Source organism: Monodon monoceros, unplaced genomic scaffold (assembly GCF_005190385.1).
Source record: "Monodon monoceros isolate NGI ecotype Baffin Bay Population unplaced genomic scaffold, NGI_Narwhal_1 Super_Scaffold_5, whole genome shotgun sequence".
NCBI lineage: Eukaryota > Metazoa > Chordata > Mammalia > Artiodactyla > Monodontidae > Monodon > Monodon monoceros.
Genome location: NW_021703782.1, coordinates 105,721,749 through 105,748,596, shown reverse-complemented (window position 1 = coordinate 105,748,596; position 26,848 = coordinate 105,721,749). Strand labels below are relative to the sequence as shown.

Below are 26,848 nucleotides of genomic sequence, written 5' to 3'. Positions count from 1 at the left end.
GAGCTCCGCCCTGCCCCGCCGCCAGAACCCCGTCCCCTCCCGTCCGTGAGACTCCGCCCCCACACTCGAGCCCCGCCCACACCCTGCCTCACAGTCGAGCTCCGCCCACTTCCGCCGGTTCCCCGGGCCCGCCCCTCTCCCGGCGGCCGGGTTGGACCACCCCGTGAGAATCTTAGGGTTGGACCACCCCATGAGAATCTTAGGCGGCGGGGGCTCGGCCCTCAGGTCGAGCAACCCGGCACAAGGGCAGGGCAGCCTGGGCCGCCCCCACTCTGCCCCATCCTGCTGCTGGGGACCTGCGGGTAAGCTAGCCGGCGCCTCTGCATGGGAGAAATCTGAGACGAGTTGTTTCTGAGGCCCCCAGTGTGTAGGGAAGATATCCGTTCACAGCCTACTTGAGAGTCACGGTCAGCAGAGTGCAGCTTGTGGCTGTCAGTCAAGGAAGGCTTCGGGATAGTCTGCCCAGCTGCCGTCATACCCCATCCTTTTTACCAGCTGGGGAAGGGGGCCCTGCCCAAAGTTACACAGCCGGAAAGTGTCGCTCCTGAGCTGGAACCAGAGGTGTGATCTTGGCCAGGGATACCGCTGAGTGAGGCCCATATCCAGGGGAGAGGGGCTCACTTACTGGGACTCCTGTAGCTGGGCCTCCTGGAGGAGGCCACATGGCTGCTGCAGCCTGGTACTGGTCTCACACTGGTAGTTCCTGAGAGCAGGCCATCCCTGGGTGGCGGTCAGACCGAGCCATGTTCCCCGATGATGACAATGGGAAGGGATCCTCTCTGTCCCAGGAGCTGCCTTACCGTTTCACTGAGGAACGTGAGCCACCACTGACTTGGATAACGGCAGCCCCACCTTCTCTTTGAAGCAGGTTGAGTGGAGGCGAGGCCCACGCTGAACCAGTGCAGGAAGGATTGCAGTGAAAACCCCTCACCCAGGTCAGCTGACCCTCCTTGACTATAATGGGTGGGTACCCTTCCTCCCATCCCCCCAGCTGCCCTCCTCCAGCCAGGCATCCACTTACTTCCCACCACCTGGGGCAACCACAATATTTCTATTATTTCTTCCCACTACCTGGAACTGGACACATTGGCCAAATAAAGTTGAAATTTTCTGCCAAAAAAAAAAAAAAAAAGGTACTAGGCCCATGGATGGAACAGGTGGCAGACAGCACCTGGGCCATTCCTGGGAAGGGATGAGTCTTTGGCTTCGGGAGGGTGATGGGAGTGCGCCCGGGGGTAGCCAGGCGCTCTGATGGGTGGACACGTGCATCAGGCATCCCCATGCAGGCTGCGTGCATGAGCGCTCGCATCCAACTGCTATGTCTGTGTGGTGTGTATCTGTACGTGCCTCGGCATGTTTCTGAGAACCTGTATGTCTCTCTGAGGGTCTGTTGCCCGTCCCTGTGTGCCTGGGAGTCTTTGTGTTTCTCCCCTCGTCTGTGGGGTCCTGTGATCTCAGGTGTGATTTCATAACTGGGAGAAAACATGTACCTGTGCTTTTCTTTGGGTGTCCTATGCTTGTAGGGATAAATGTGTTTGGATTGTGTCAGCATGTCCACATATGTGACCTGTGTTTCTGCCGTGTCTCTGCGCAATTGTGTGCTACACAGACACAGGTGTTTCTGCTTCCATCAGAGGACACAGGGCTCTTCTGTCTTAGTGAAATGCCAGGGTCTCAGGGAGGGCCTCTCACTGATCAGCCAGCCCTCCTTTCTCAGCCCTGCTCACACCTCTGCCAAGTGTTGACCCCGCTCAGCTCCTGTCTTTCTCAAGGAGACAAGGCAGCCCCAAAGAGTACCCCCTCCCCGACCCCGAGGTGCCTGTCCCATTGTGGGGACCAGGCAGGGGGAGTCACTTAGCTTATCCTGTTGAAAGTCAGACTCCACGGAGAACTGGGCAGGGTCCGCAGGACGCTGCACAGCCCCCCAGCAGGACCCCACCATAGCATTCAAGGAGTGGCCTTTCTCCTGGGCCTGAGCGTGTGCCCAGGCCCTGGGGCTAGCGGTGTGGGCAGAGGGAGGCAGGCGGGAGGAGAAGAGAGGAGAGCCCAGCCAAAGCCTCATCCCCCAAGTGGCTGAGTGAGGGTGGGAGGATGGAGAGCTGGGTGGCACAGGTGGTGAGGCCCCTACCTGGCTGGCCCCTTCTCTGCTCCCAGAAGCCAAAGCGAACCTGGACTCTGCCCACCCCACTCCTGTGGTCAAGGTCCACATAGCAGACCACAGGACAAAACAGCTACTACCCCAGCCAGCCCTGATGGGGGGAGGGGGCGTGCTTTGGTGCTGCCCCGCCTCTGGCATCGCTGTTCGCCTCTCACCCCTCATCTCACAAGTGATGGTGATGGTGAGGTGCCATCACCCCCTCTGCAAGCCCCGTGTGGAAGGCTGAATAACAGTCCCCGAAGATATCTGGGTCCTGGTGCTTGGAACCAGTGAATGGTGCCTTATTTGGGAAAGGGGCCTTTGCAGACTTGCTTACATTGAGACTTTGAGATAGAGAGATTATCCAGGATTATCACAGCTCCAGTATCTCCTTTTCCCCCAGCCGAGGGTGAAGGGGTAGGTGTGCAAGTTTGTGGGTAGAGAAGCCTGGGTTTCTTCAGAACCCCACCCTCTCTGACCTCTAACCTTGCAACGGAAGAAGAGGCCAGGGAGGGGGTTCCTGTGTGTGGTGCAGACAGGGAGGAGCTCCAGCTGCGGCCTGTGGGTGAACAAGGGCTTGCTGGGCCCAGCCAAGCGGAGGGTACAGGTCTGGAGCCCTCGAGTCTCCTGGAATCTGAATTCCTGGTAGCGTATTCCCCTCCCTGCCACCCCCGGCTCTGCCCCTGGTGGTCTGGAGGTCATCATAGAGGAGAGGTGTGGGTGAGGACGAGATGCTGAATGGGGTCAGCATGGACACTGCCACCCCCTAGGGGCAGGGGACCACCCCTGGCGACCCTCAAGCTGGGCATGCCTCTGCCCCACCCACTGTGCACCCCTCCTGCCCTGGCTGCTGTCTTCCAGCATCCACAGGAGTCCTGGTGAGTTGGGGGTGACAGCACCTCAGCCCTCGCAGCCCCCATCCGGCTCCCCGGCCCTGGCTGGGCCTCTGCTGTGGCACCCACTGCAGGTGATCGAGTGTGGGAATGAGGTGTGGCCCCATCAGTGTTTCTGTTGGACCAGGCATCCCTCAAAGGCAGGGATGGGCCTGGGAGTGGGGTGGGGGTGGGTGGAGAGCTAGGAAGTGTCCAGTCATAGCTGGCCATGGGTTCTGTGGCCGCCATCACTTGCTGAGGACCACAGGGGGATCCAGGAGTGATGCTAATGTGAGCCCATCCTTTGCCTGTCCTCCTCGCAGGTGGCCCAGGGGTCAAGGAGCACAGATTGGGGACCGGAGCATGTGTTTATTTAGCAGGCAAGGTGGGGCTTCGGAGAGCAGCTGGTGGGCAGTGACATGAGAAGGGTCTCTGGACTCTCTCCTGTCACCGGTGTCTGGGCTGGTGGGGACAGCTGGGCACCAAGCTGGGCAAAGGCTGACAGGAGGGCGATGGGAGCAGAGAGACAGGAGGCACCTGAGAGGGAGACGGGGAAGTAGAGACAACAGCAGTCCTGGGCGGGGGGGGGGGGGGGGGGGGGGGGGGGGGGGGGGGGCCCAAAGGCAGGCCTGCACCCTGGCTCCCATCAGCCCCCTCCCCAGCCATACTCACTGCACCCTCACTGGTCATCGATGCACTTGTCTGTGGGGGAGAGAGTCTGTCAGAATGGGCAGGTGTGTGTGTGTATGACCCCTGCCCACTGGGATCCCTGCACTGCCCCTGGGCACCCCAGGCCCCAGCCTGGCCCAGCAAAGGCGTATCTGGGGGTTCCCTTCAGGGCTGGGGGGCTGGGGCAGGGGATTGGGAGAAGGGCCTGAGGACGAGCAGACCTGGGGGACTCCCGTTCTGCAGAGGAGGCAGGTGAGGCCCAGCCACACATCTGCTCGGGCACCCAGGCCTCCTGCCTGTTTACCTGCTGACCCTGGCAGCCCTTCAGCTTTGGGGAGCCAGTGGCTCCCTGAGTGGCCTAGCTGGAGCCCCCTGCCCAGTCCAGGCCACCTGAAGACAAGGGCACTTTTCAAGTCAGTGGTGAGCCGGCCTCAAGGCGAGGGGGAAGGTGGCCCCGGACGAGGGGGTGTGAGGAGGAAGTGGTCTAGGACGGTAGGGCCTGGGGTGTCGAGGAAGTGGCCTGGAGCAGGGAGGCTGGGGGAATTTGGACCTGGGCCTGAAATTCTCATCTGTCAGGGAGGAACCCTTGGGGCCCAGATCCCCGGGTGCCCCACGGATCCTTGGGTGGGGCAGGGTCTTCCCGAACCCAAAGTGGCTCCCAGGGGCTCCAGTGACTGAGTAGAGGACCGAGCCCCTCCTCCCCCCTTTCCCTGGTGGGGCAGCATCGGGCCTGGGTGGTCCCCACATCCCCTCTTCCTCTCCCCAGCTGGTCATTACCGATCGGAACAGGGAAGAGGATGTACTCATCGGTGAGGCCCAGGGATTTGGCGAAGCGGATGAAGTTCTCCTTCAGTTGAGGGGTCAGCTCCTTGGTCCTCCCTGTGGCCAGATGGCCAGTGAGTGGCCGGCAAATACTCCATAAATATCGTTGAATGCATGAACAAGGCCTCTGATCCCTTCCTCATGGAGGGTCTGCAGAAGGACCTCCCTCCCTGGCCGCCCACAGGGACTGCAAGCTGACACTGCAGAGGACCTTGGGGGGCTGGGTTGGCGTGGGCCTCTCCCCTGACGGTGTGACCAGGAGCCGGGTCCCCGAGGCAGTGGGGAAGACCCACCGTAGAGGGTGGTCTTGAAGTACTCCTGGTTCTTGTAAACCTTCTTGAAGTACACTATGGCAAACTGGTTGTAGTTGGTAGTCGCCACTCGCACGGTATAGCTCTGCACCCCGGGGAAGCCTGTGGGGAGGACGGCGAGGGGTCAGCCTGCCCAGGCTGGGAGGAGGGAGCCGTTCCTTTCTCCCCGGCCCATCTGCAGGGGCTTCTCCCACAGAACAGCATCTGTGTGGACGGGCAGGGAGGTCTGCGCCCCTTCCTGGAGGACCCTGCCCCCCCCGAAGCCCAACCCCAGGGCCCGCCTCATTCAGAACTCACCCTTAATATTGCCCAGGGTGAACTGGCCGGGCCGGGAACTTGGGACAAAAGTTCTGATCCAGTGGTCACAGCGCTCGTCCCTGTGGGAGGGAGAGATGGGTGAGTGAGACCGGAGTGGACACAGGCTTGGACTCCTTGGGCTGGATGAGGTGGGGGCCAGGGCTGTAGCTGGAGGGGGTGGGACTCTGATGCCCCTGGCCTGGCCCAGCCCAAGACAGTCCATCCCCACCACAGCAGGCGGTCCCTACCCCACCCAGCTGAGATGGGCCTGGGTCTTCCCCTCTAAGCCTACCCCTGTCTGTCACTGCCTGGTCTGCCCTGGGACATCTGACCCTGCTCAGACTCTCCCTCCAGCACCCACTGTCCTTTCCTCTTTAGGGCTGTCTCCCCTCGGTGGCCTTCCCTACACACTGTCCCCCTACCCCCAACCCCAGGCATTTATCCCTGCTCCTATCTACCCTCTGCTGCTTCCCTGTCTGTAACCTCTCCTGGGGGATCCGCCCTCCAAGGTTCCAGTCTGATCCCTGCCAAGGACTCCTCTAGCTCCTGGGCCAACCCTGACCTGAGTCCCACCCTGTCTCCTGGTATTCCAGAGCTGATCTCCCCAAACCCATCCTTCTTCTGCTTCTTGCTCCACAGATGCTCCAGCCTCAATCCCCCTGGGTGCCGGAGCCAGAGACTCATAGGGGCTGGGCGAACCTTGGCACCCTACCATTTCTCTCTCCACCACCCCCAGAGGGACCCTGCTCAGACCCACTCCTCACCAGATCGCTTCTGTGCTGGTGCCTGAGGCCCCTGGCAGTGTGAGGGCTGCCCCCCTGCCAAGCCACCCAGCTGCTGCTCAGAAGAGCTGTACGATGGCTGCTTCCTGAAGGAGTGCTTCTCTCTGACTCAGGATCACCAGCCCCTGCCGTGGACGCCTCATGCCTCCTTCTGAGGCAGGTGGCTCGTTCAAGGCCCAGTTCCAGAGGCTACCTCCCTGTAAGCCCTTGATGAAGCCCTGGGTGGCGGGGGGCAGGGGGGTTCCAGGCTGTCTCTGTCTTGTTTTCTGAACGACTGTGTTCATCCCCAGCACCCTCTGCGTGTCTGCTCTGAAGTGACCAATAAATGCTGATCTAATGAAGGAAGAAACGAACAAATGTCTGAATCCGGTGCTGAGCAGAAGGATGAATGACTGTCTCTCACCTTCGGTCAGCCCTTGACTGTGACATCAGTCTGCCGCTAGACCCTCAAGCAGCCCCTCAGGTCTCCCCCACTTTCGCCAAGGAGGTGGCAGCTCTCACCTGAGCAGGGTGGAGGTGACATTGTAGCTGCGGTCTTCTTTCAGCTCGTAGATGGTGGCGTACATCTTAAACTGGACTTGTTTTTCCTTCTTCAATGCATTCCCTGCCAAGCCTACGATGTACCACTTCCCCTGGAACTACAGGGGGCTGTAATAGGCAGAGCCCACGAACGACCCTAGGGCCCCTGCCCTGAACCAGGCCCTGAACCAGGCCCTGAACCAGTAGCTAAGCAGCAGAGCCTGGGACTGGGCATTCAGTTCCTGCACTGATGAAGCAGTGGGAGCCGGAGGCAGCCAGGCCAGGAGGGAGCCCTGAGGATGGCAGGGAGGGGGCGACCCTGGGCAGGGTGGCCAGCTGGCCTCCCTGTGCCTCAGTTTCCTCCTCACGCAGAGGGACTAAAGGTGTCCCCACCACGCATGGACTACAGCAATTATGGGAGAGAGACTGGACCTGGGAAGGCCTGCCCAGGTGATCCTCTTGTCAGCAAGTTCGGGGTCGGTGTGGGACCATGGAGCGTGGCTTCCGTCGGGGGAGCCAGGGCAGGCTAAGCTGAAGCCTGGGCGTCCTGCCTTTACCTGTCTGCTAGGACTCTTCACCTGTCTTCCCCTCTGCCTGCACTCTTCCCTGGGCACCCCTGCAGCTCTCCCTCCAGGGCCCTTACCTGGTCAGGCTGGAAGTTGGGCTGCAGCGGGACCCTGAAGAGAGGTGGGGCTGGGATCAGGTTGGGGGTGGAATCCTGGGCTTGGGTGTGCAGGGCCCCCAGCAGGCTGAGGCCCAGCCACAGGAGACCTAGGGGCATGGCTTCAGGGCTGAGCAGGCTGGCGTTCCCTACAGCAGCTGAGGGGGGAAGTGAGTGCGGAGGCTGCCTGGGCAACCCTATGTATGGTCCACCTGCCTCGTGGCCCCTCCCAGGGTGGAGTCATTCATATTTTGCCATATCCGGGAAGGCTGAGGCATTTGCCAGCACTCCTGCTGAAACACCTGGCAAGATTTCTGCCCCTTTCCCCGCTGGTCAGGATTGTGCAAGACCAGGGGCAGAATGTGGGGAGCGGACATTGCCCAGAGCTCTGCACGTCTGGCAGGCACAAGGGCTCCCTCCACTCTCTCTGTGCCCCTTCCCTTCATTCTGGTTGGCTCTGTATATGGTTGGTGGTCCCCGATCAGGACAAGCTGTCATCTCTGACTTTCAGGGGCCCCTGCTCAGCCCCAGCCCAGGGTGGGTATGTGTGGTGAGACCCCCTTCCCACATCCGAGGAACACAGACCATTGCTCACCCTGGCAGCCTGTGTGCTGTGGCCTGGTTCGCAGAAGGGACAGGGAAGGGTGGGGCAGCTGAGAGGGAACATTTCTGACCAGGAAGGACAGAGAGTGTGGTGTGTGCCCTGAGCTCTCGGAGCCCAGATCCTGGCCCTCCCGGGGGCCGCACACCAGGCCAGAGGCTGAAGGAAGAGCCCCTCCCCTCCTCCATGCCTCGGACCTTAGCCAACCCCTAAAGGACTTGGTCCCTGCTGTGGGCCCAGGGGATGAGACCCCAAGCTGGGCATTAGAGCCCCACGCGTAGACCCTTGGCAAAGCAGAGAGCAGGTGTTGCGGTCCCAGCGCCATGCTTGTGGGGGGCAGCACGGGGCATGCGTCTGTGCTGGGTGAGGGGCGCTGGGGGCTGGGGCCTGAAGGTGGGCTATCCACCCAGCTGCTCTGGACACCAAGTGCTTTGGGGCACAGGGAATGCAGGGACTTGGACTTGTCTTTGAGAGGTCCTTGAGGCCAGCTGCTGTCTCTGGCCACAGGCTTGGAGCCCAGTGCCCTGGGCGTGGGACCCCAGAGTTGTCCCTGCCATGGCTGATCCCAGCTTTGTCCTTGGAGGGGTGCAGTTTCCTCACTGGGGGCCTGGCCGTCCTTGGGAGGCAATGGTGGGTCCCAGGCCCTGGGCAATGTCTCCCAGATAGCTTACCATGAGGGCCAAGGCTGTCTGGATGCCTGATCTGTGGCTGAACTGAGGATCCGCTGGCCTCGCATGAGACTGACGGGGACCTCAATGGCTCTGCCTGCCTGCTGCTTGGGAATCAGCTTCCCCAGCCGAGGCTCTGGGGTGCCGAGCCCTGAGGGGAGGGGCTTTGGAGGGGTCCTGAGCTGGTGGGTAGGACGCATCCTACTGAGGCAGAGAGGCCCCCACAGGACCCCTGCCCTCTCAGGCCCTGACCTGCCAGCCTTTCCGGGTGATGAAAGCACAGGAAGTAGAGATGAGCAAAGCCTCTTCAGGGATGTTGCCACCGAAGGCCGGGCCCTCTGCAGGCACCCGTGGCCACCCCCACCCCCCCTTTCATCCGTGCTCGCAGCCCCAGGGCCTCTACCCCTGCTATTCTCTTTGACCTTAAAAGGTACCCTCGAGTCTGTGGTGACTCCTAGACGTTGGGGAAACTCATGGATGGAGGCTCAAAGAATTTTAAGTAGGAGAGGGACAGTACCCTGGATCACCAAGGAGCCGCTGCAGGGAATATTCTAGATTCTAAAAGTCAGGGTTGGGACTTCCCTGGTGGCACAGTGGTTAAGAATCTGCCTGCCAAGGCAGGGGACACGGGTTCGAGCCCTGGTCCGGGAACATCCCACATGCCGCGGAGCAACTAAGCCTGTGCGCTACAACTACTGAGCCTGTGCTCTAGAGCCCGTGAGCCACAACTACTGAGCCCGCGTGCCACAACTACTGAAGCCCACGCGCCTAGAGCCTGTGCTCCGCAACAAGAGAAGCCACCGCAATGAGAAACCCGCGCACGGCAACGAAAAGTAGCCCCTACTCACCGCAACTAGAGAAAGCCCGTGCACAGCAACGAAGACCCAATACAGCCAAAAAAAAAAAAAAAGTCAGGATTACTCTGAAAAACAAAAAGGAATGGGTCCTAAGAAAAACACCAACTGAATGAGATAGAAGGAGGAGTGGCCTGTTCTCTTCTGTGTTTTAAGATTTCCCATTGATGTTGATGAGCAATAAATATGAAGACCAGTTCACATTTTTGCTCACATTGAGCGATCTCAAAAAAAATAAAAAGTCAGGGCGAGGGAATTCCCTGGCGGTCCAGTGGTTAAGACTTGGCGCTTTCACTGCTGTGGGCCCAGGTTCGATCCCTGGTCCGGGAAGTAAGATCCCGGCAAGCCGCTCAGTGTGGCCAAAAATAAAATTAAATAAAATAGTAAAATAAAAATAAAATAAAATAAAATAAAGTCAGGGTGGCCAATGCTCCCCTGGTATGAATTGGGGACGGGTGTTTGGGCCGGGTCTGCAGCATGTGAAAACCAGGGCCAGGTGCAGGAGGGGAGACGGCCCAGCTGCCCAGCTCAGGGGCCCCTGTTGGAGTCCTGATGCCTCCGGGTGCTTGCAAGTCTCTGTCCACCCCCACACACACACTCCATCAGTCTCCCCGTCTGTAAAGAGAGCTGCAGGCAGATCCTGCGAGGCCATGCAGCTGGTGCACACACGGGGGGGGGGGGGGTCTCTACAGGACGTCACCTCTGAGTTTCTGATCACACCCACGCAGGGCCCATTCTCTCTGTGCTGGCTCCAGGCCTGTCTCAGAACCACTGGCCTTGTCTATCTCTCTGTCCTTATCTCCGTGTGGTCTTGGCCTCAGCTGACACACCTGGTGACAGCCATCTCATCACCCCTTCCTCAGCTGGCTGCCTTCTGCCTTCTCTCCTGGCCCAGCCCTGGAGATTGGCCTGGTCCAGGAGCCAAGGGAGGAGTGAAGGGGACGAGGCCTGTCCAGGGATTTGAGTCTCAGCAGTGTGCTGTGTCCCAGCCATACCTCGTGGGGGTCCAAGGATGGTCCTGGCCTTGGCTGGAGCAGAGGCCAGGCCAATCCCAGCCAACAAGAGGTGGGTTTGGGGCTGTGTGGAGCTGGGTGGCAGATCAGCCGAGGGTGCTTGCTGCTGTCTGCCTTAGGAAGGGAAAGGGTCCTGCAGGGTGGGCTGGGGATAAAGGTGAAAAGCTCTGCCCACCCTCTTCAGAGTCCAGCTGGGCTTCAGGGAAGGGTCAGCTCAACACACACACCCACCTCGCACAAGCTGCAGAACTAGGTACTAGGAGGGTTGGGTGAGGACCGTGGTGTAGACCTCCTGTTTAGACTTGGGCCGACTCCAAGGACAGGACCCTGGGGGCCTCGTTCCTTGCCCAGCCCCCTCCCACTGGGCCTGGGCCCCCGGCCAAGGAAGACACTTGCAGGTTCACACTGCCCAGAGCTGGGAGCAGTTCCTGGACTCCAGGGCTTCAGAAAGTTCTGCACTGCACTCGTGGCGCCATGTGGGGCACCCCAGGTGCTTGTTTGACTCCCCTTGGCCCCTCTCTTTGTTTCCACTGTGGCCCCTGGGCTGGTCTTACAGGCCACCCCTGCCGGCTTTCCCCACTGTCTCTCTAGGAGCTGCAGACGTCCTGAGTGAGGCCACAACAAGCCACAGACCGCAACAAGCCACACAGGAGTCTTGGGGCCAGGCCCCTCTTGGGAGAAGCCAGGGCTGGACCTTCCAAGTCCTGCTCTGGGTCTCTTTAGCAACGGCAGGAACTTAAAAACCATCCACACATGGCTCTCTGTGGCAAGAAGCCAGGAGAACTGTGGCTGCTCTGAATCTGTTCTGGCAGGTGCTCTCCCCCTCCACGGGCCCCAGAGGAGAAGCTCCCCAGGGACTGCAGTGACCTGACTCCCATGGAAGGACCCAGGCCTCATCCCTGGTCTAATCCAATCAGGAAGGCAGTCAAATGCTCTCTGACAGTTTTTGCATCTCAGGAATCCACTCTAACCCCCTGGACTTGTTTCTGGAAGCTTGGGAGCAGTGTTCAGCCCAGCCTGGGATGTTTGGGGCAAAAGCACCCCTCTCTGCCCTGCTTGAAGGGCTGAGCAGGAGGTCCCCGGGGCAGGGGCGACTAGGCTCCTGGGGGCCAGGGCGACACCTGGGAGCAGCCTACAGGCAAGGTGCCCCCAGGAGGCCAGCTGTGGCGACAGCAACTCTTGGGGTCCACAGATAGGCCCTCCTTGGCCACTGCGGGTCCAAACACCCAGAAGAACGAAGGACTGTTCGGTGTGAGGTGCCTGCTCCTCCAGAGATTTGGCTTGAGTCTCAGGTTTCCAGAAGCAGCTTTCCAACCCCCATCGCTCAGCTCTCAGCCAGGGGTCACTCGAGGATCTCCTGATTCCCGCCCTTTCCACCTACCAGAAAGCCTACCTGTGGCAAAGCTTAGAAAGGCAGCCGCGGACTTCCCTGGTGGCGCAGTGGTTAAGAATCCGCCTGCCAATGCAGGGGACACGGGTTCGAGCCCTAGTCCGGGAAGGTCCCACATGCCGTGGAGCAACTAAGCCCGTGTGCCACAACTACTGAGCCCGCGTGTCACAACTGCTGCAGCCCGCGTGCCTCGAGCCCGTGCTCCACAACAAGAGAAGCCACCGCAATGAGAAGCCCGTGCACCGCGATGAAGAGTAGCCCCCGCTCGCCGCAACTGGAGAAAGCCCACGCACAGCAAAGAAGACCCAACGCAGCCAAAAAAAAATTAATTTTAAAAAAGAATAAAAGAGAAAAAGAAAGGCAGCTGCTTCTGACACCCCCCACAAGACACCCGCTGGATTCCTCCCTCTGGGGAAATCCTTAGGGTCTACCGGGCAGCAGCAGCATGAGGTCTGGGGCCAGGCCCTTGTCCTGCTTCTGGTCCTTGGGTGCCCGGTCCATGCATGCATGCCCCTTAGATGGGTGCTCCTGCCTTTCACTCCAGGGCTTGGACTCCCATGCAGGCAAGAGGGCCTGTGATGATTACAAGGGGTCCAGGGGACTGGAGGCCACTGCTCTGAGCAGGGTCTGCAGGGGGCACCAGGCATCCAGCCGGCGGTGGGTGGATGCTGGGCTCCGGGGGAGTTGGGCAGGGGTAGCTGTGTCCATAGGCCTCTGCCTGGTATGTGGCCCTGACATTCAGCAAGACCTGCTCCTTCCTGCTCTGCACCCGTCCTGCCACGACCAAGACTGTGACAGTGGGGACAAGGTCAGGCTCCAAAGGGGCAGTGTGTCCATTTTCATAAGGAGAGGGGGCCGACCCGGGCCAGTGGACAGTGGGGCGAGGGGCCGGGAGCCTGGTGCAGGGAGCAGAGGAGAGTAAAACTCTGAGAACACTCATTGACGCCTTGGGCCTGGCCACTGCCCCTCTGTAGTCCGATTCTCAGGGGGACCAGGTAGGGGCCGGGGGGAGGTGTGAGTTTCTGGGGACCTCGGGCTGGAGGGAGGACCACCCCCTTCCCTCTTCTCATGACTCTCCGAATCACCTCAGGGGTGCGGACCCTCTACAGGGGTGCGACAGGCAGGCTGAGGATGTAGGGCATAGGTATGGGGCTCCCTCTGGGCCCAGAGTCCCTCAACGCTCAGATGGGCACTGGCCCCCCCCGGGCCAGTGCAGCCCGAGTGCCCTCCCTAGGAGCCAGCCTGGGTCTGCCAGGATTGAGTGACCCATGGCTCCTTGGTTTCTACCCATACCTCTGGGGCCCCCTGTCCTGGGATACTGCTACGAACTGAATGTTTGTGTCCCCCCAGAATTCATGTTGAAATCCTAACCCACAATGCAATGGTATTAGGAGGGGCGCCTCTGGGAGGCAATTAGGTCATGAGAGTGGAGCCTCGTGAATGGGATTAGTGTCCTTATAAGTGACCCCAGAGAGCTCCTCGCCCCTTCCACCATGTGCAGACCCTGTGAGAAGACGGCTGTCTGTGAACCAGGAAATGGGCGGAAATGGGCCCCCACCAGACACCGAATCTGCTAGTGCCTTAATCTTGGACTTCACAGACTCTAAAACTGTAAGAATTAAATTTCTGTTGTTGGGACTTCCCTGGTGGCGCAGCGGTTAAGAATCCATCTGCCAGTGTGGGGTACACGGGTTCGATCCCTGGTCCGGGAAGATCCCACATGCCATGGAGCAACTAAGCCCGTGCGCCACAACTACTGAGCCTGCGCTCTAGAGCCCGTGAGCCACAGCTACTGACTCCTAAATCCTAAGCTTATAAGCTTGCCCTTTTTGTCCCTAAATTGCCACATTTCCTATCCATTCCTAATCCCCCATCTTCCTAGAAGTGTCACGTTTCTAAATCTCCTAGATAATCTTCGTTCCTGGTCAACCTTTAAAAAAAAAGTTTAGTTTTTTTTAAAGTTAAGCTTTCTGAAAAGAAAATTGATTTCACTTGTTCAGAGCCTTCCTGAAAGACTGGGCTAAGAAAACATCCCAAATATTCTGTCCACGTTCACAGAGTGAAACCATACACTGACAGATTTCCCATCATTTCCCTCTCCTAAAGAGTTACTAAAGGGTCTTTTAGGCCTCCTGGACTATTAAAACTATGTTAGGGCCTCTAGTTTGCACAGCTGGCGCGTGGAAGCCTTGCCCTTCTCCCACTGTCTGCTCTTCATCCTCCCTTCCAATGTTCCCCTTCCTACATGGCTGAGGGTTCTCACAGGTTCCCAGTGCACACCAAGTGTTTCCTCCGAGTGTGTGCTGTATTAGGTGGGAGAGGGGGGAGAGGCCCGTCCAGAGGGCCTTGCCGGTATTCCGGGGCCGCAGGGTCCCTCCCTTCCGTGATCAGAGCCCTGCCCTTTTTACCTCCTAATTATCCCCACTAGGAGCAGGGAGCTGCTTCCTCCAGCTCCTGCCCAGTGAGGCTATTTTGGAGAATCGATGTGGAAGGTGGAGGGCTGACTTCTGGTCTTGGAGCTTGTGGACTGGAGTCAGACTACTGCCAAGAGAAGTCAAAAGGCGAGGGATGGTCAAGATTGGCCCCTGCTGGCGAGGAGAGAAAGGGAGGCTATCGGGAAGACAGGGCTGTTGCTCTGAAGGGTAGGCACGGAGGGGTGCCCAGTCTTCCTGTGGCCTGAGTGGACCTTGGGGAGTACACCTTGGGGAGGACTCATGTGAAAAGCAATCCTGGTGAACAGCAGTCTAGAAACTCTGAAGGGCCCTCCCTCCACCAGACAACCAGATCTAGCGTGAAATAGACTCTTAACGCCCTGCTGGGCTCACAATAAACAAGGGACATGCATGGCTTTAAGGGTGTGTTTTAGAATAACTAGAAAGCCTGCACAGTCATGAGCAAGGCGTCCAAAATAAAAATTTATAAAAGAAACCACAGAATAAATTCAAAGAAAACAGAAGGAAGGAGAAAATGAAGTTAAGAGAAGAAATTAATGAATTAGAAAGACACAATAGGAATATCAAAGCCAAAAGTTGACTCTTGGAAAAGACTTATAATTTAGATAGAAATTTAGAAAAATTTCTCAAAACAGAAAGATATAAGGCACAAATAAACAGAAGTAAAAGAAGGATATAACTATAGATTCTATAGACATTAAATGGATAGGTAAATGTTACGGGTAATGAAATGGGAAATTTCCCAGTAAATTGTAATTTACCCAAATGGATTCAATCTGAGCTGCCCTATAGCCACGACAGAAATCAAATCAATCATTAACAAACCTTCCCACAAATACCAGACAAGCAATATAAACTAAGCATGTTCAAAGTACACAATCTGACAAGTTTTTTAAAAAAAAATTTTAATTTTAAAATAGTTTTAGTTACAGAAAAATTGTGAAAAGAGTTCCCATATACCCTGCACTCAGTTTCCTGTATTATTAACATATTATATTAGTTTGATACATTTGTTACAATTAACAAACCATCAATGATACTTTATTAACCAAAGTCCATGCTTTATTCAGACTTCCTTGGTTTGTACATAATGCCCTTTTTCCTGTTCCAAGATCCCACATTACATTTAGTTGTCATGTCTCTCTTTTTTTAACATCTTTACTGGAGTATAACTGCTTTACAATGGTGTGTTAGTTTCTGCTTCACAACAAAGTGAATCAGCTACACATATACATACATTGTCATGTCTCTTTAGGTTTCTTTCGGCTTTGACAGTTGCTCAGATTTTCCTTGGTTCTGATGACCTTGACAGCCTGGAGAAGCACTGCTCAGGTATTGTGCAGAATGTCCCTCTGGGGATTTGTTGGGTGTTTTCCTCATGGTTAGACTGGGCTTATGGGTTTTGGGGGAGAAAGAGTGCAGAGGTCAAGTGCCATTTTTGCATCACATCCTATCAAGGGTACATACTGTCAATATGACTGATCAATGTTGATGTTGACCTTGGTCACCTGCTGGGGGGTGACTGTCAGGTTTCTCCATTGCAGTTACCCTTCTTCCCCCTTCCCCCACTGTCCTCTTGGGAAGAAAGTCACTCTGCACAGCCCACACCTAAGGAGGGGAGAGTTTTGCTCCACCTCCTTGAGGGCAGGATGTCTACACAAATTATTTGGAATTTTTCTCTACGAGAGATTTGTATCTTCTCCCCCCTTTACTTATTAATTCAATCATTTATTTATATCAGAATGGGCTCATGGATATTTATTGTATACTTTGGGTTATAATCCAATACTACTTTATTTTGTTGATCAAATTGTTCCAACTTTGGCCATTGGAGCTCCGAAGTCCTTTGTTTCATATATATATATTTACTTATTTTTAATTTATTTTTATTTTATTTTTGGCTACATTGGGTCTTTGTTGCTGTGCACAGGCTTTCTCTAGTTGCAGTGAGTGGGGGGCTACTCTTCTTTGCAGTGCACGGGCTTCTCATCGCGGTGGCTTCTCTTGTCGCAGATCACAGGCTCTAGGTGCGCGGGCTTCAGTAGTTGTGTCTCGCGGGCTTCAGTAGTTGTGTCTCGCGGGCTACAGTAGTTGTGGCTCGCGGGCTCTAGAGCGCAGGCTCAGTAGTTGTGGCGCACGGGCTTAGTCGCTCAGCAGCATGTGGGATCTTCCCGGACCACGGCTCGAACCTGTGCATTGGCAGGCGGATTCTTAATCACTATGCCACCAAGGAAGCCCTCTGAAGTCCTTTTGACATACCGCTTTCATTGTAGTTTTCGTGCAATTTGTTATGACATATATAAATACCCATGGAACCACCACCACAATCAAGACTGTGAACATACTCATCACCCCCCAAAACCCCTCATGCCCCTTCCCTCCTGCTCCTCGTCATCACACACCCCCTACCCCACTCCCAGGCAACCCCCAGGCTGCTTTCTCACCATAAATTAGTTTGCATTTTCTAGTTGTATATAAGTGGAACCAAACAGTACATATGCTTTATTGCCTGGCCTCTTTCATTCAGCACAATTATTTTGAGATTCATCTCTTCAGTAGGTTTTGGGTGAGATGAAGGGGTAGTGGGACATTTGGGTAGAACCCACTGGGGTGTTAGAGAGGGGCGAGTGCTGGGGTCAGGAGGAGTGGCAGAGCAGGGGCTGGGCAGTCATGGAGGGTGAAGCGGTTGGCAGGACTCTTGGGTTCTCCCTTGACGACGGAGGCAGGAGCAGAAAAGGTGAAAATGGTTAGGTGGGAAAGATAGTCAATTGGGTGATTACGCCAGGATGAGGGTGGGGTGCCTGTGGAACATCCCAGCTGACCCAGAGGCAGTTGTAAACCCAGGATAGGGTTGACCTGAAACCATAGGCTGGGCATTCACGACACAGATGGTAACAGAAACCAGGGTAGGGAAGAGGTGGCCGAGGCCACGTGTATGGGGCCTAGTGGGTCCAAGAATGAACCCTGAAGAACCCAATTCTTAAGAGGCAGGGCTGGGGCTTCCCTGGTGGCGCAGTGGTTAAGAATCTGCCTGCCAATGCAGGGGACACGGGTTCGAGCCCTGGTCCGGGAAGATCCCACATGCTGCGGAGCAACTAAGCACATGTGCCACAATTACTGAGCCTGTGGTCTAGAGCCTGCGAGCCACAACTACTGAAGCCCGCGAGCCACAACTACTGAAGCCTGCGTACCTAGAGCCCATGATCTGCAACAAGAGAAGCCACTGCAATGAGTAGCCTGTGTACCACAAGGAAGATTAACCCCTGCTTGCCATAACTAGAGAAAGCCCACATGCAGCAAAAATAAATAAATAAATACATTTATTAAAAAAAAAAAAGAGGCAGGGCCGCATAAGAGAGGGTGAAGGAAAACAAGGAGGGTGAGGTCACGGACTCACAGAGGGACAGGTGCCCAAGAGACTGGCTAGTAGGGTCACATACCAATGGGAGGTCACAGAAGCTACAGCCTAGAATGGGGCTCCTGGGCTGGCACGATCTGGGCTATGCCTGGACAGAGGCTCTGTCCTCTCTCCCGTGTGAGAACCCTGGGTCTTGGCCACCTGTCCCCAGATGTCCCATAGCAACAGGGAACAGCACAGCTACCCCTAGGGTTTGCTCAGACTTGGGCCTAGGGATCCATCCAGCTCAGCCACAGACAGAAGGTTCCTGCCTGGAAAGAACTAAAGAAGAGGCCGTATAGGGACTCAGGGCAGTGAGCATCGGCTGGCAGGCCAAGACACGTGGGTCTGCCCTTACGTCCTGCCCAATCTTGGCCAGGAAGACAAAGTGAGAATTTGCCAAGTATTTTGGTGGAGGATTGGGTTATTGGGTTTCCTTCCTGTATTTGGCAAAGATGGAGCAAGCTGCCAGGTGGGCAAAAAATAGGGGTCTCTAAAACACCCCAGCCTCACTAGCCTCCAGACTCTCCCCATTCATTTCCCCATTTAATTCTGACAGATCTCATTGCAGGAAACACTAACCATTATTGTTATTTTACAGATGGGGAAACTGAGGCTGCAGAAGGGGAGAAGGGAGCTGATGGTTCTCTCTCCTTCCCCCCCTACCCCCACCCCCTGCAGTGCTGTGTAGGCAACAGGCCGCTTTGTAAGCAAGTCACATTCGCCAGGGCTCCAGGCCACACCAGCAAAGGTGCCTGGGGTTGCTGACTCAGCAGGGCGGCACGCCCACCCAGATAGCCCCTCCTGCCAAGCCAAGACGGTCCACTCCCGGCCCCGGCCCCTTAGGAGTCTCCATCTCCACATGGGCTGAAAGAAGTGTCTGGAGCAAATCCCAATCCCAAAGGGCGAGTGACCTGAAGCGGCCTCAGTTTCCCCATCTGTAAAACGGGGCCTGTCGCCCACAGTTCTCGAAGGCTGCGGTTTCCAGGGACCCGCTCGCAGGTGCTCGTCCCAAACCCCCGGAGGGCGCTTGCTGCTCCGGAACCACCCTGGGGCGGGGGAATGGGAGGGCTCTGCGGTTCCTTCCCGGTCCCTATCCCGGCCCCGATTCCCCTTCTCAGGAGGGCACCCCAGAGAAAGCAAAGTCGTTTCAGCAGCCCCCCTGGGTCACCTGCTTCCTCGAAGCCGTCGTCCTCGCCTTCCGCGCCCGCCTCCACCGGCATGCCCAGGTCCCCGTTGGGGCCCGACATTGTGGGCTCGGGAGCCGCAAGGGCAGCGCGAAGATGAGACACAGCGATTGTAGCACAGAAAGCCGGCACAGGGCGGAAGGTGGAGGTGATCGTTGGAACTCGGGACCAGCTGGGCTGAATGCCACAACTGAATGCGCCCGGGCCCCGCCCCCACCCGCTCTGAGACTCCGCCCCACGTCCCGCCCCACTCAGAGCCTGGTCCCTGTCGCAGCCCAGCTCTTGCGCCTCATCCCGGGAGAGGAGCTTTGTGCCCGCCTGGCCTTCAGACTCCGCCTCGCCCCGCCCACAATCTGTCCAGCCTTCAGATCCCCATCCACTCCTCGAGCCCCACCCATCTCCCGGCCGCCGGGAAGGGCCATCCCGGGGCTGCCCGCCGAGAAGCCTAGGTAGTTGAGCCTCGGGCCCTCAGTTTGGGCCAAGGCCGACAGAGGGGTGGGAGGGCTTGGAATCCCCACTCCGCCCTATCCTGCCGCTGGGGACCTGCGGGTCGGCGACTCGGCGCCTTCGGGTGGGCGAAATAAATATGAGACACGTGGTTTCTAAGGCCCCCTGTGTGTATGGAAAATTTTATGGTTCGGGCCACAGAAGAAACGGTGCAGTGGTGCGGGAGGGCAGAAAAAGCCCGATTCGAGGATTCCCACCCATTGTGGGTCGGGCTGGGCGGCTTCTGCGACTCTCCTGGACCCGATGCCGTGACGCTTTCCCTGATAGTCTGAAGGGTTCACTCTCTTTCGATTGGGTGCGTATTACGGATGACGCTGACGGCCACATGGCGAGCTACGTGGCCGATGTCCTGCGTTCGTCTCCGGGTCACCACCGAGACCAGTTACATCTACACTTTAGAAGCCGGGGCATTTAGCAGACATCCCTAGATGTGTTTCTTCGGCTCTGACGGATGTGTGGAACTGGGCTTCGAGGACTCACGCCCAGTCCCACCAGAGCTGGCCCTCCCCCCTCGGCCTCACTGTCACTCCGGCAACCTGCAGGGCGCCGGAGACCTGCTCCTTTAAGAGGAGCCTGAGCCTGGGCCATCTTTGTTTCTCGCGCCCTCCCGCTGCGCCGGCGGAGCAAACATGGCCCACGCTGTGCGGGCGCTGTGGCCCGGCGGGCTCGCTCTGACCTGGAGGCTGGGCGGTCGTCCCGCGCTGGGACTCCCCGCGCAGAGCCGGGTCGGCTTAACCGGGGCGGCGGGAGGCCCGGGCCCCGCAGCCACCACCCGCAAGGGGGGCCCACGGCTCCTGGGGGCGGCGGCGCTGGCCCTGGGAGGAGCCCTGGGGCTGTACCACACTGCACGGTGGCACCTGCGCGCCCAGAACCTCCGTGCCGACCGCTCAGCCGCGCAGGTAAGCCCGGGTCGGACCAAGCCTTGGGTAGGGGCGTTCGGGCCAGCGCCGAACTTCGGGACTTCTGGGAACCATTGGTGTCAGGAATCGCCTCCTCCGTCCGCTCTTAACCTTGGACCAGTGACTTGGTTTTAAGCCCTCGAGCCCTCAGCGTCCTCATCTGTGAAATGGGGCGCTACTGATGCCTACTGACTAGAATTCTCGTTGTTTCAAAGTCGTTTTTCTACGTGTTTTAAAACTTTTTGATGGAAAGATTTGGAGATCACTGAAAAGGGAAAGCCTCTTGTACAGTGGATGGCTTTACAAACATTTTATCGTGTCTCTCCCACTGTCTCCAAATCCTGAGGTTGTGTATTTATTAGTACTGTTATTAGTATTTTTACGGAACTGATGACCCTTAGACTCCAGGCCCTGAGACACGGAGGAACAAGGGTATGTCCCCCAAGCCGGGTGGTGGCCCAGCTGCCCTTGCGATGCTTTGTACACAGCACCAGCACCCCCCCACACACCCCCACAGGCGCCTCTTTCCTGAACCCATGGGAACAGGAACGGTAGATGGGGAGTGGAATTCTGTGTCTCCCTGCCCACTCACCTCCATGGCCCAGCCTCAGTGTCTCATCTCTGAACAATGGGGGAGCGGTACTGCAGCTGTGGCTTTCAAACATGACTATGCTGCAAGCTCACATGAGACTCTCCTGCCCTGTGCAGGCCAGTGGCCCTGATATAGCGCTCCCCTCTTGTAGATTTGAGGTAGACCCCGCTCGGAAACGCTGGGCTCTGCCTCCACACCCCTTGAAGGGGTCGGGGTGGGCACTCCCAAGTTGAAACAGTTGCATCTGGGGGGGCACACCTGGCAGTGTCTGAAGTTCCCTTGGGACAGGAAGGAGAGGAGAGATGTCTGTCTAGCGTTGGACAGAGATGAGAAGATTCCTCCTTCACAGAACAGACTTTCTACCTGGGGAGCCCACTGGATGGGCGCTTGGCTGTCCACTGCAGGAGCCTGCTGCCCACCTCCCTTCACCTTCCTTTCTCCCTGTCACCCATCCCCCATTTCTCCTGAAGTCCTCAGGTCATCCTAGAAAACTCTCCTGGGAAACTTTTGCTTGGGGGTGGGGCCTGGACCTGGGGGCGGGGCCTGGGCACCAGGCCTCAGAAGCGCCCTCCTCTGCTCCTCATCCAGCTCTCCCTGTCCAGCCGCCTGCAGCTGACTCTGTACCAGTACAAAACGTGTCCCTTCTGCAGCAAGGTCCGCGCCTTCCTCGACTTCCACGCCCTGCCCTACCAGGTGGTGGAGGTGAACCCTGTGCGCAGGGCCGAGATCAAGTTCTCCTCCTACAGGAAGGTGCCCATCCTGTTGGCCCAGGAAGGAGACAGCTTGGTGAGCCTTGGGGAGCTCCCCCCGCCCCATTGTCCAGGCTTGTCCTGAGTTGGGCCCTGCTCTGCAGCCCTGGAAGGAGCTTGGGCTCTTCGGGCCTCGGCTGAGGACTATGAACCCGTGAGTCTAAGGGAGACAGAGGACCACAGAGCTTAACAACGTGGCTTCTGAAGTCAGGGTGGTCTGGGTTCAAGGTGGGGCTCTGTCACTCACTGGCTGTGTGACTTGGGGCCAGTCACTTAGCCCCTCTGGGTTTGCTTCATTAATCAACAGAGAACCATACTCTCCAGGGTGTAGGGCTTGGCTCCTAGTACGTAGCTTCTGAGTCTTCCCGGCCCCTCAGTGCCCAGGAGGCCAAGCGGGTGAGTGGGCAGGGCTCAGATCCTGGGTCCTCCCCACATTCTCCTCCCCATTAGCCACACTTGGGTCTCCCTTACTCGGGACAGGCTTCCCTGAGGGCGGGGAGTGGGTCCTGGGGGAAGGGAAAGCTCAGTGGGCATCGATTTTAGGGGTGAAGCTCCAGGGACAGACAAACAATGCCCAGGTTCCACCCGACCAGCTTCTGCAGAGTGCTTGGGTGTCAGGATTAAGAGCCCCTGGTGATCCTGCCAGTGGCCAGTCAGCCAGTACCCCCGCTCCCCACAGTCTTGATCTAAACCATCCTTTTCTCCAGCAACAACTGAACGACTCCTCTGTCATCATCAGTGCCCTCAAGACCTACCTGGTGTCGGGGTAAGGAGCCCCTGAGGCCCAGGCTGGCACTGCGTCTCATCCTGTCTCCTATCTCAGGGAGGCCTCCCCTAGGTTCCTGCATGGGAGTGGGGTGGAGCTGCTGCTTAGATTTCCAGGATGGGCCACGGGCATCACTCTGAGACTCCCCCTTCTTCCGTGCATCTCCCCCTGTTGGGGAAGTGCTTCTGGTATCTGCCCCAAGTCCCTCTTGCTGCAGGGCCTCCTGTGTCACCCACAGGAGGGTGGGAAAGCTTTTGTGGGTCAGTCCTGGGGCTGGATCAGGCTGGGGTAGATATTCATCCCGAGGAGGTGAGGGCTTAGTCTCCTGGAGGAAGAGGGAGTCAGGGTGAGGCTCTGGATATCTCCCAAAGGCAGCCCCTTGAAGACATCATCACCTACTACCCACCCATGAAGGCTGTGAACGACCAGGGCAAGGAGGTGACCGAATTCTGCAACAAGTACTGGCTCATGCTGGATGAAAAGGAGGCCCAGCGGATGTATGGTGGGAAGGAGGCCAGGACGTGAGTGGGGCCGGGGCCGGCCCTGGGGATGTGGGGAGGGGCTAGTCTTCCCCAGAGGGGACCAGGCTGCGCGAGATGCTGTGAGCGGGGAGCAGCATGGGAGACCACGAGGGCTGGGGCTGAGCCATGGGCGTGACTGACTCTGCTGCGGACCTCCTGCTTCCGTCCGTACACTGGGCTGTCGAGATAGTACGTCTGCTCCCCCAGCTCCCAGGCCCTGGCTCAGGGAGCCTACCTGGCCCACCTTCTGTCCCCCCTTGCCCGCAGGGAGGAGATGAAGTGGCGGCAGTGGGCAGACGACTGGCTGGTGCACCTCATCTCCCCCAATGTGTACCGCACGCCGACCGAAGCCTTGGCCTCCTTTGACTACATTGTCAAGGAGGGCAATTTCGGGACCGTGGAGGGCGCCATGGCCAAGTACATGGGCGCAGCTGCCATGTACTTCATCAGCAAGCGGCTCAAGAGCAGGTGACGGTGCACACGTGTGTGCGCTCGTGTGTGCGCGTGCGCTCATGCGCGTGTGCACCTGGGGGCCTGCCCTCCCCAAGTCCCCAGCGTTAGCCAAGCTGAGACTCAAACCCAGAACCCCTGATTGCCTCCCCCAGCCCAGGGCAAGCAGGGCTGGCCTGGGAGTCCAGAGCTGGGTCCCTGCCTTGTACCTTCCTCTGTTTCCCTCTCCATGGTTGGGTCTCTTGTCCTGCTCCACCCCCCAAAGTAGCCTTGGCCCCCGGGCCTTCTCGCTCCCCCCACCTGGGCCAGGTTTCGGAGTTCCCCTGATGGACTTCCCCCACTCCTACCCAGGCACCACCTCCAGGACGACGTGCGTGAGGATCTCTACGAGGCTGCCAACAAGTGGGTGGCAGCTGTGGGCAAAGACCGGCCCTTCATGGGGGGCCAGAGGCCGAACCTGGCTGATCTGGTGAGTGTGGGGTGTCAGAGGGTGCACAGACCAAAGGGTCTGTCCTTGGGGTGGGGGAGGCCCAGGCAGGCAATACCTACGTCTCACAGCTCCTCCATCCCAGAGGCATCTGCCTCCACCGGTTGTCAAGGGCTTAAGGAAAACCAGTACTCCAGGCTTCTGCCCAGCAAAATTCCTGGGACAGTGTCTTGTTGGCCTGACTTCAACGCCAATCCTTGAAGCAATCCTACAGCCAGGGTAGAATATATTGATTGCAAGGCTCTGGTGTTGGAGCGAGTGGTGGGGTCCGCTCTTCCCGAATCCTACAGCCAACCCACACACTTCATTCAAAGCCCTGCGTGCAAAATTGGCCCGTCAGTGGGTCACGGGGCTCCCAGAAAGGGGAGGTGATGGGCCCAGGGCACACACCGGGCAGAGGGCAGGGCAGGCATGGACACCCCCTCTGTACCCCCCCCCCCCCCAGGCAGTGTACGGTGTGCTGCGTGTGATGGAGGGTCTGGAGGCCTTCGACGACCTGATGCGTCACACTCACATCCAGCCCTGGTACCTGCGGGTGGAGAAGGCCATCGCTGAGGCCCCCCAGTGAACTGAGCATCCCTGCCGGGAGGAGGGAGGGAACAGTGGAAGACACCGGCTGTGGGGGACCAGGGCCGCTGGGCCAGCACCTGCTGATGCTGTGATACAGTGCAGCAGGGGACAGGATCATTCGACCTCTTGCCCACCCACCCTAACTGCCCCCTCGCTTCTAACACTGGACGTCTGCTGGAGCCCTGGGGCGCTGGGGGACAAAGCCCAGGCTCAGTTTCCATTCACAAATGTACCCCCGCCCCCTGGGGCATGGAAGGCTACCTCCCTCACCAGCTGGACCCCCTCCTGGGCCTCCCTGCTCTTTGGCCTTCTCTGGGGCTCTCAAGGCTGCCGTGTTTACACCCCGTGGGTGGGAATCAGGTTGGGCTCCTGCCCTGGGCAAGGGAAGTAGGGACCGTCCGGTTTGGGGAGGCCCCATCCCTGGCTCCCCCTGGTTCCTGCTCTTCCCAGGTGTCCCCAGGACTGTGTGTCATGTTCACAATAAAGAAAAGGTTTGCTGCTCCCCGCGTGGCGGCACCATAGTGGAGGTCCGCAGCCAGTAAATACTGTTTGTCCAGTGCTTACTAAGTGTCAGGCCTGGGTGAAAGGCTCAGTGGGCTTTGTGTCCCATAACCCCTGGGACACGGCCATGGGATGTGCAGCAGGGAGGTGCAGAGATGGCCCAGGGTGCAGGTCCAGTTCTGCTCCGCACTGACCGTGGGGCTCTGGGCAGGGGCACCCCTCTTGGCCCGAGTCTCCTCATCTGTCAGGTGGGCACAATGGTGGTCCCCACCTCAAGGGGAAGTTGTGAGGGCTTGATGACAGGATACAGGTCACGTGTGCAGAAGGGTGCCTGGTGCAGCAGGGGCCGGGGTTGTTCCAGTCTTGCTCTGGAGACCAGGAGACAAGGGTGCAGAGGACACAGTGCCTTCCAGGGGCCCCGCTGGCAGCACACAGCCACCCAGGGCTTCAAATCCCAGGCCTGGCACTTCACGGTGGTGGGGGGGTGGGGGGGACGCTGGGACAGGGGGCTATAGAGAGAAGCGGTTCTGGGAACGAGGCAGGGCTGTGGGGTCCCTGTTCCCCTAGTTTCAGCAGATGAGGGGCACACTGGTCTGCTGAGGTGGCCCTGCAGAGGCCCGACAGGCAGCCAGTGAGCTGAATTCTACCTCCCGGGCCCTCCCTACTGTGCAGTGACTGGGCAACCCTCTCAGGAGAGTTTAAATTTTTTCTTTGTTTATTTTTTTTAAAAAAAATTATTTTATCTATTTGTTTTTGGCTGCGTTGGGTCTTCGTTGCTGCGCGCGGGCTTTTCTCTAGTTGCGGCAAGCGGGGACCACTCTTCGTTGTGATGCACAGGCTTCTCATTGCGGTGGCTTCTCTTGTTGCAGAGCATGGACTCTAGGCCCGCGGGGTTCAGTAGTTGTGGCACGCGGGCTCAGTAGTTGTGGCTCGCGGGCTCTAGAGCGCAGGCTCAGTAGTTGTGGTGCACGGGCTTAGTTATTCCGTGGCATGTGGGATCTTCCCGGACCAGGGCTCAAACCCGTGTCCCCTGCATTGGCAGGCGGATTCTTAACCACTGTGCCACCAGGGAAGCCCTGTTAATTTTTTTAAAACATAAAAACAATTCATGGTCTTTGGGGACTTCCCTGGCAGTCCAGTGGTTAAGACTCCGTGCTCCTAATGCAGGGGGCACGGGTTCGATTCCTGGTCGGGGAACTAAGATCTCACAAGTTGCACGGCGTGGCCAAAAAAAAAAAAATTCATGGTTTTTGTATTAGCAAACATTCAAATAAGGTAGAAGCAACAAGCACTCTGGAGGCAGACAGTGTCATTTTGGGAGCAGTGGCCTCAGCTTCTGCAGGGCTGTCTGCCACCTGCTTGTTTTTGTTCCCATGGCGAGCATCTGTCCTTGTCATCGTGTCACACTGGCTGGGTCTTCATGGCTGCAGAGTGCTCCTTCCTCTGGGAGGAAGGAGAGAAGCTGAGGCCTGAGGCCACACCAGTCTGTGGGTTGAGGAGCCGTGGAAGCTGCCTCCATGGGGCCAACAGGTGTTGAGGTCTCCCGAGTCACCGCTGTGTCCAGGATGCAGTTCCCCCTTCATTGATCGGCCTTTAAGTCCCAAGGCGCCTTTGCTCCAAGGACCTGCGTTGGCCTGTGGACCCCAGAGCCTCCCTCAGCGGGGCAGGAACTAGGCCAGGAGCACCTCGGGGCTGCATCCCTGCCCCCCTCCCCACTTTGCCTGCTCTTCACAGACAGCCTGTTCCTTGTCACCCCCCAGGGTTACTTGGTGCTTTTCCAGCTGCTCAAGGAGGCCGACTCGCCTTTCTCTGTCTCAATCCCAAATTCCCCAAAGGGAGCATTTGATGTGACCTGCTTGGATGAGGCGTCCACCTTCAGTCCATGGCACCGTGGCCTGGGGAGGGTCTCACGTCCCACAGCCCCACCCTGTGCTCCCTGCCCTTTCTGCTCCCTGCTAAATCCAGTGATCATGTCTTCCTCTTGAGGCCTGGTCTGGCTAAGGAGGTGCCAGGGGCAGGCCAGACCCCAGCTACTCATCACCACCCCTCTCCTTGTTTTCACAGAGATGTTTTCTTCTGTCTTTGCATTTCTCAGAGGAGGATATGGTTAATGGCAGAGGCATGCCGGGGATAGGGGCCTCACTCCTGACTGGGGCTTTATCCCTGGGGCTGC

General features: G+C 57.9%; 2 protein-coding genes and 1 long non-coding RNA gene across 9 annotated transcripts; 2 read left to right on the top strand and 1 right to left on the bottom strand.

Annotated features, from left to right (window-relative positions):
• The first annotated feature begins 146 nt into the window (after positions 1-146).
• Positions 147-6,397, top strand: LOC114884819. 2 transcript variants are annotated; one of them, XR_003790902.1, is made up of 4 exons: positions 147-302; positions 869-935; positions 5,748-6,089; positions 6,181-6,397. It is a non-coding gene; the product is annotated as an uncharacterized LOC114884819 (long non-coding RNA). The 2 variants fall into 2 exon arrangements; XR_003790903.1 differs by lacking the exons at positions 147-302; positions 869-935 and adding an exon at positions 5,130-5,207.
• LCN2 (lipocalin 2) lies at positions 3,317-7,223 on the bottom strand. 2 transcript variants are annotated; one of them, XM_029204049.1, is made up of 7 exons: positions 7,053-7,223; positions 6,392-6,528; positions 5,109-5,188; positions 4,794-4,913; positions 4,456-4,557; positions 3,682-3,711; positions 3,317-3,546 (listed from the first exon to the last, which is right to left on the bottom strand). In XM_029204049.1, exons 1-6 carry the CDS (start codon positions 7,188-7,190, stop codon positions 3,689-3,691), a joined length of 600 nt encoding a protein of 199 aa, XP_029059882.1. In that variant the 5' UTR covers positions 7,191-7,223; the 3' UTR covers positions 3,317-3,546; positions 3,682-3,688. The 2 variants fall into 2 exon arrangements, with proteins under 2 accessions (XP_029059882.1, XP_029059884.1); XM_029204051.1 differs by lacking the exons at positions 3,317-3,546; positions 3,682-3,711; positions 4,456-4,557; positions 4,794-4,913; positions 5,109-5,188 and adding an exon at positions 5,908-6,223.
• Positions 7,224-19,655: 12,432 nt separating this feature from the next.
• On the top strand, positions 19,656-25,140 carry PTGES2 (prostaglandin E synthase 2). 5 transcript variants are annotated; one of them, XM_029204010.1, is made up of 7 exons: positions 19,656-20,039; positions 21,220-21,417; positions 22,120-22,146; positions 22,522-22,667; positions 22,935-23,135; positions 23,469-23,586; positions 24,050-25,140. In XM_029204010.1, exons 1-7 carry the CDS (start codon positions 19,770-19,772, stop codon positions 24,170-24,172), a joined length of 1,083 nt encoding a protein of 360 aa, XP_029059843.1. In that variant the 5' UTR covers positions 19,656-19,769; the 3' UTR covers positions 24,173-25,140. The 5 variants fall into 5 exon arrangements, with proteins under 5 accessions (XP_029059843.1, XP_029059842.1, XP_029059847.1 ...); XM_029204009.1 differs by having other exon boundaries at positions 22,088-22,146; positions 22,518-22,667; XM_029204014.1 differs by having other exon boundaries at positions 19,762-20,039; positions 22,088-22,146.
• Positions 25,141-26,848: the final 1,708 nt, after the last annotated feature.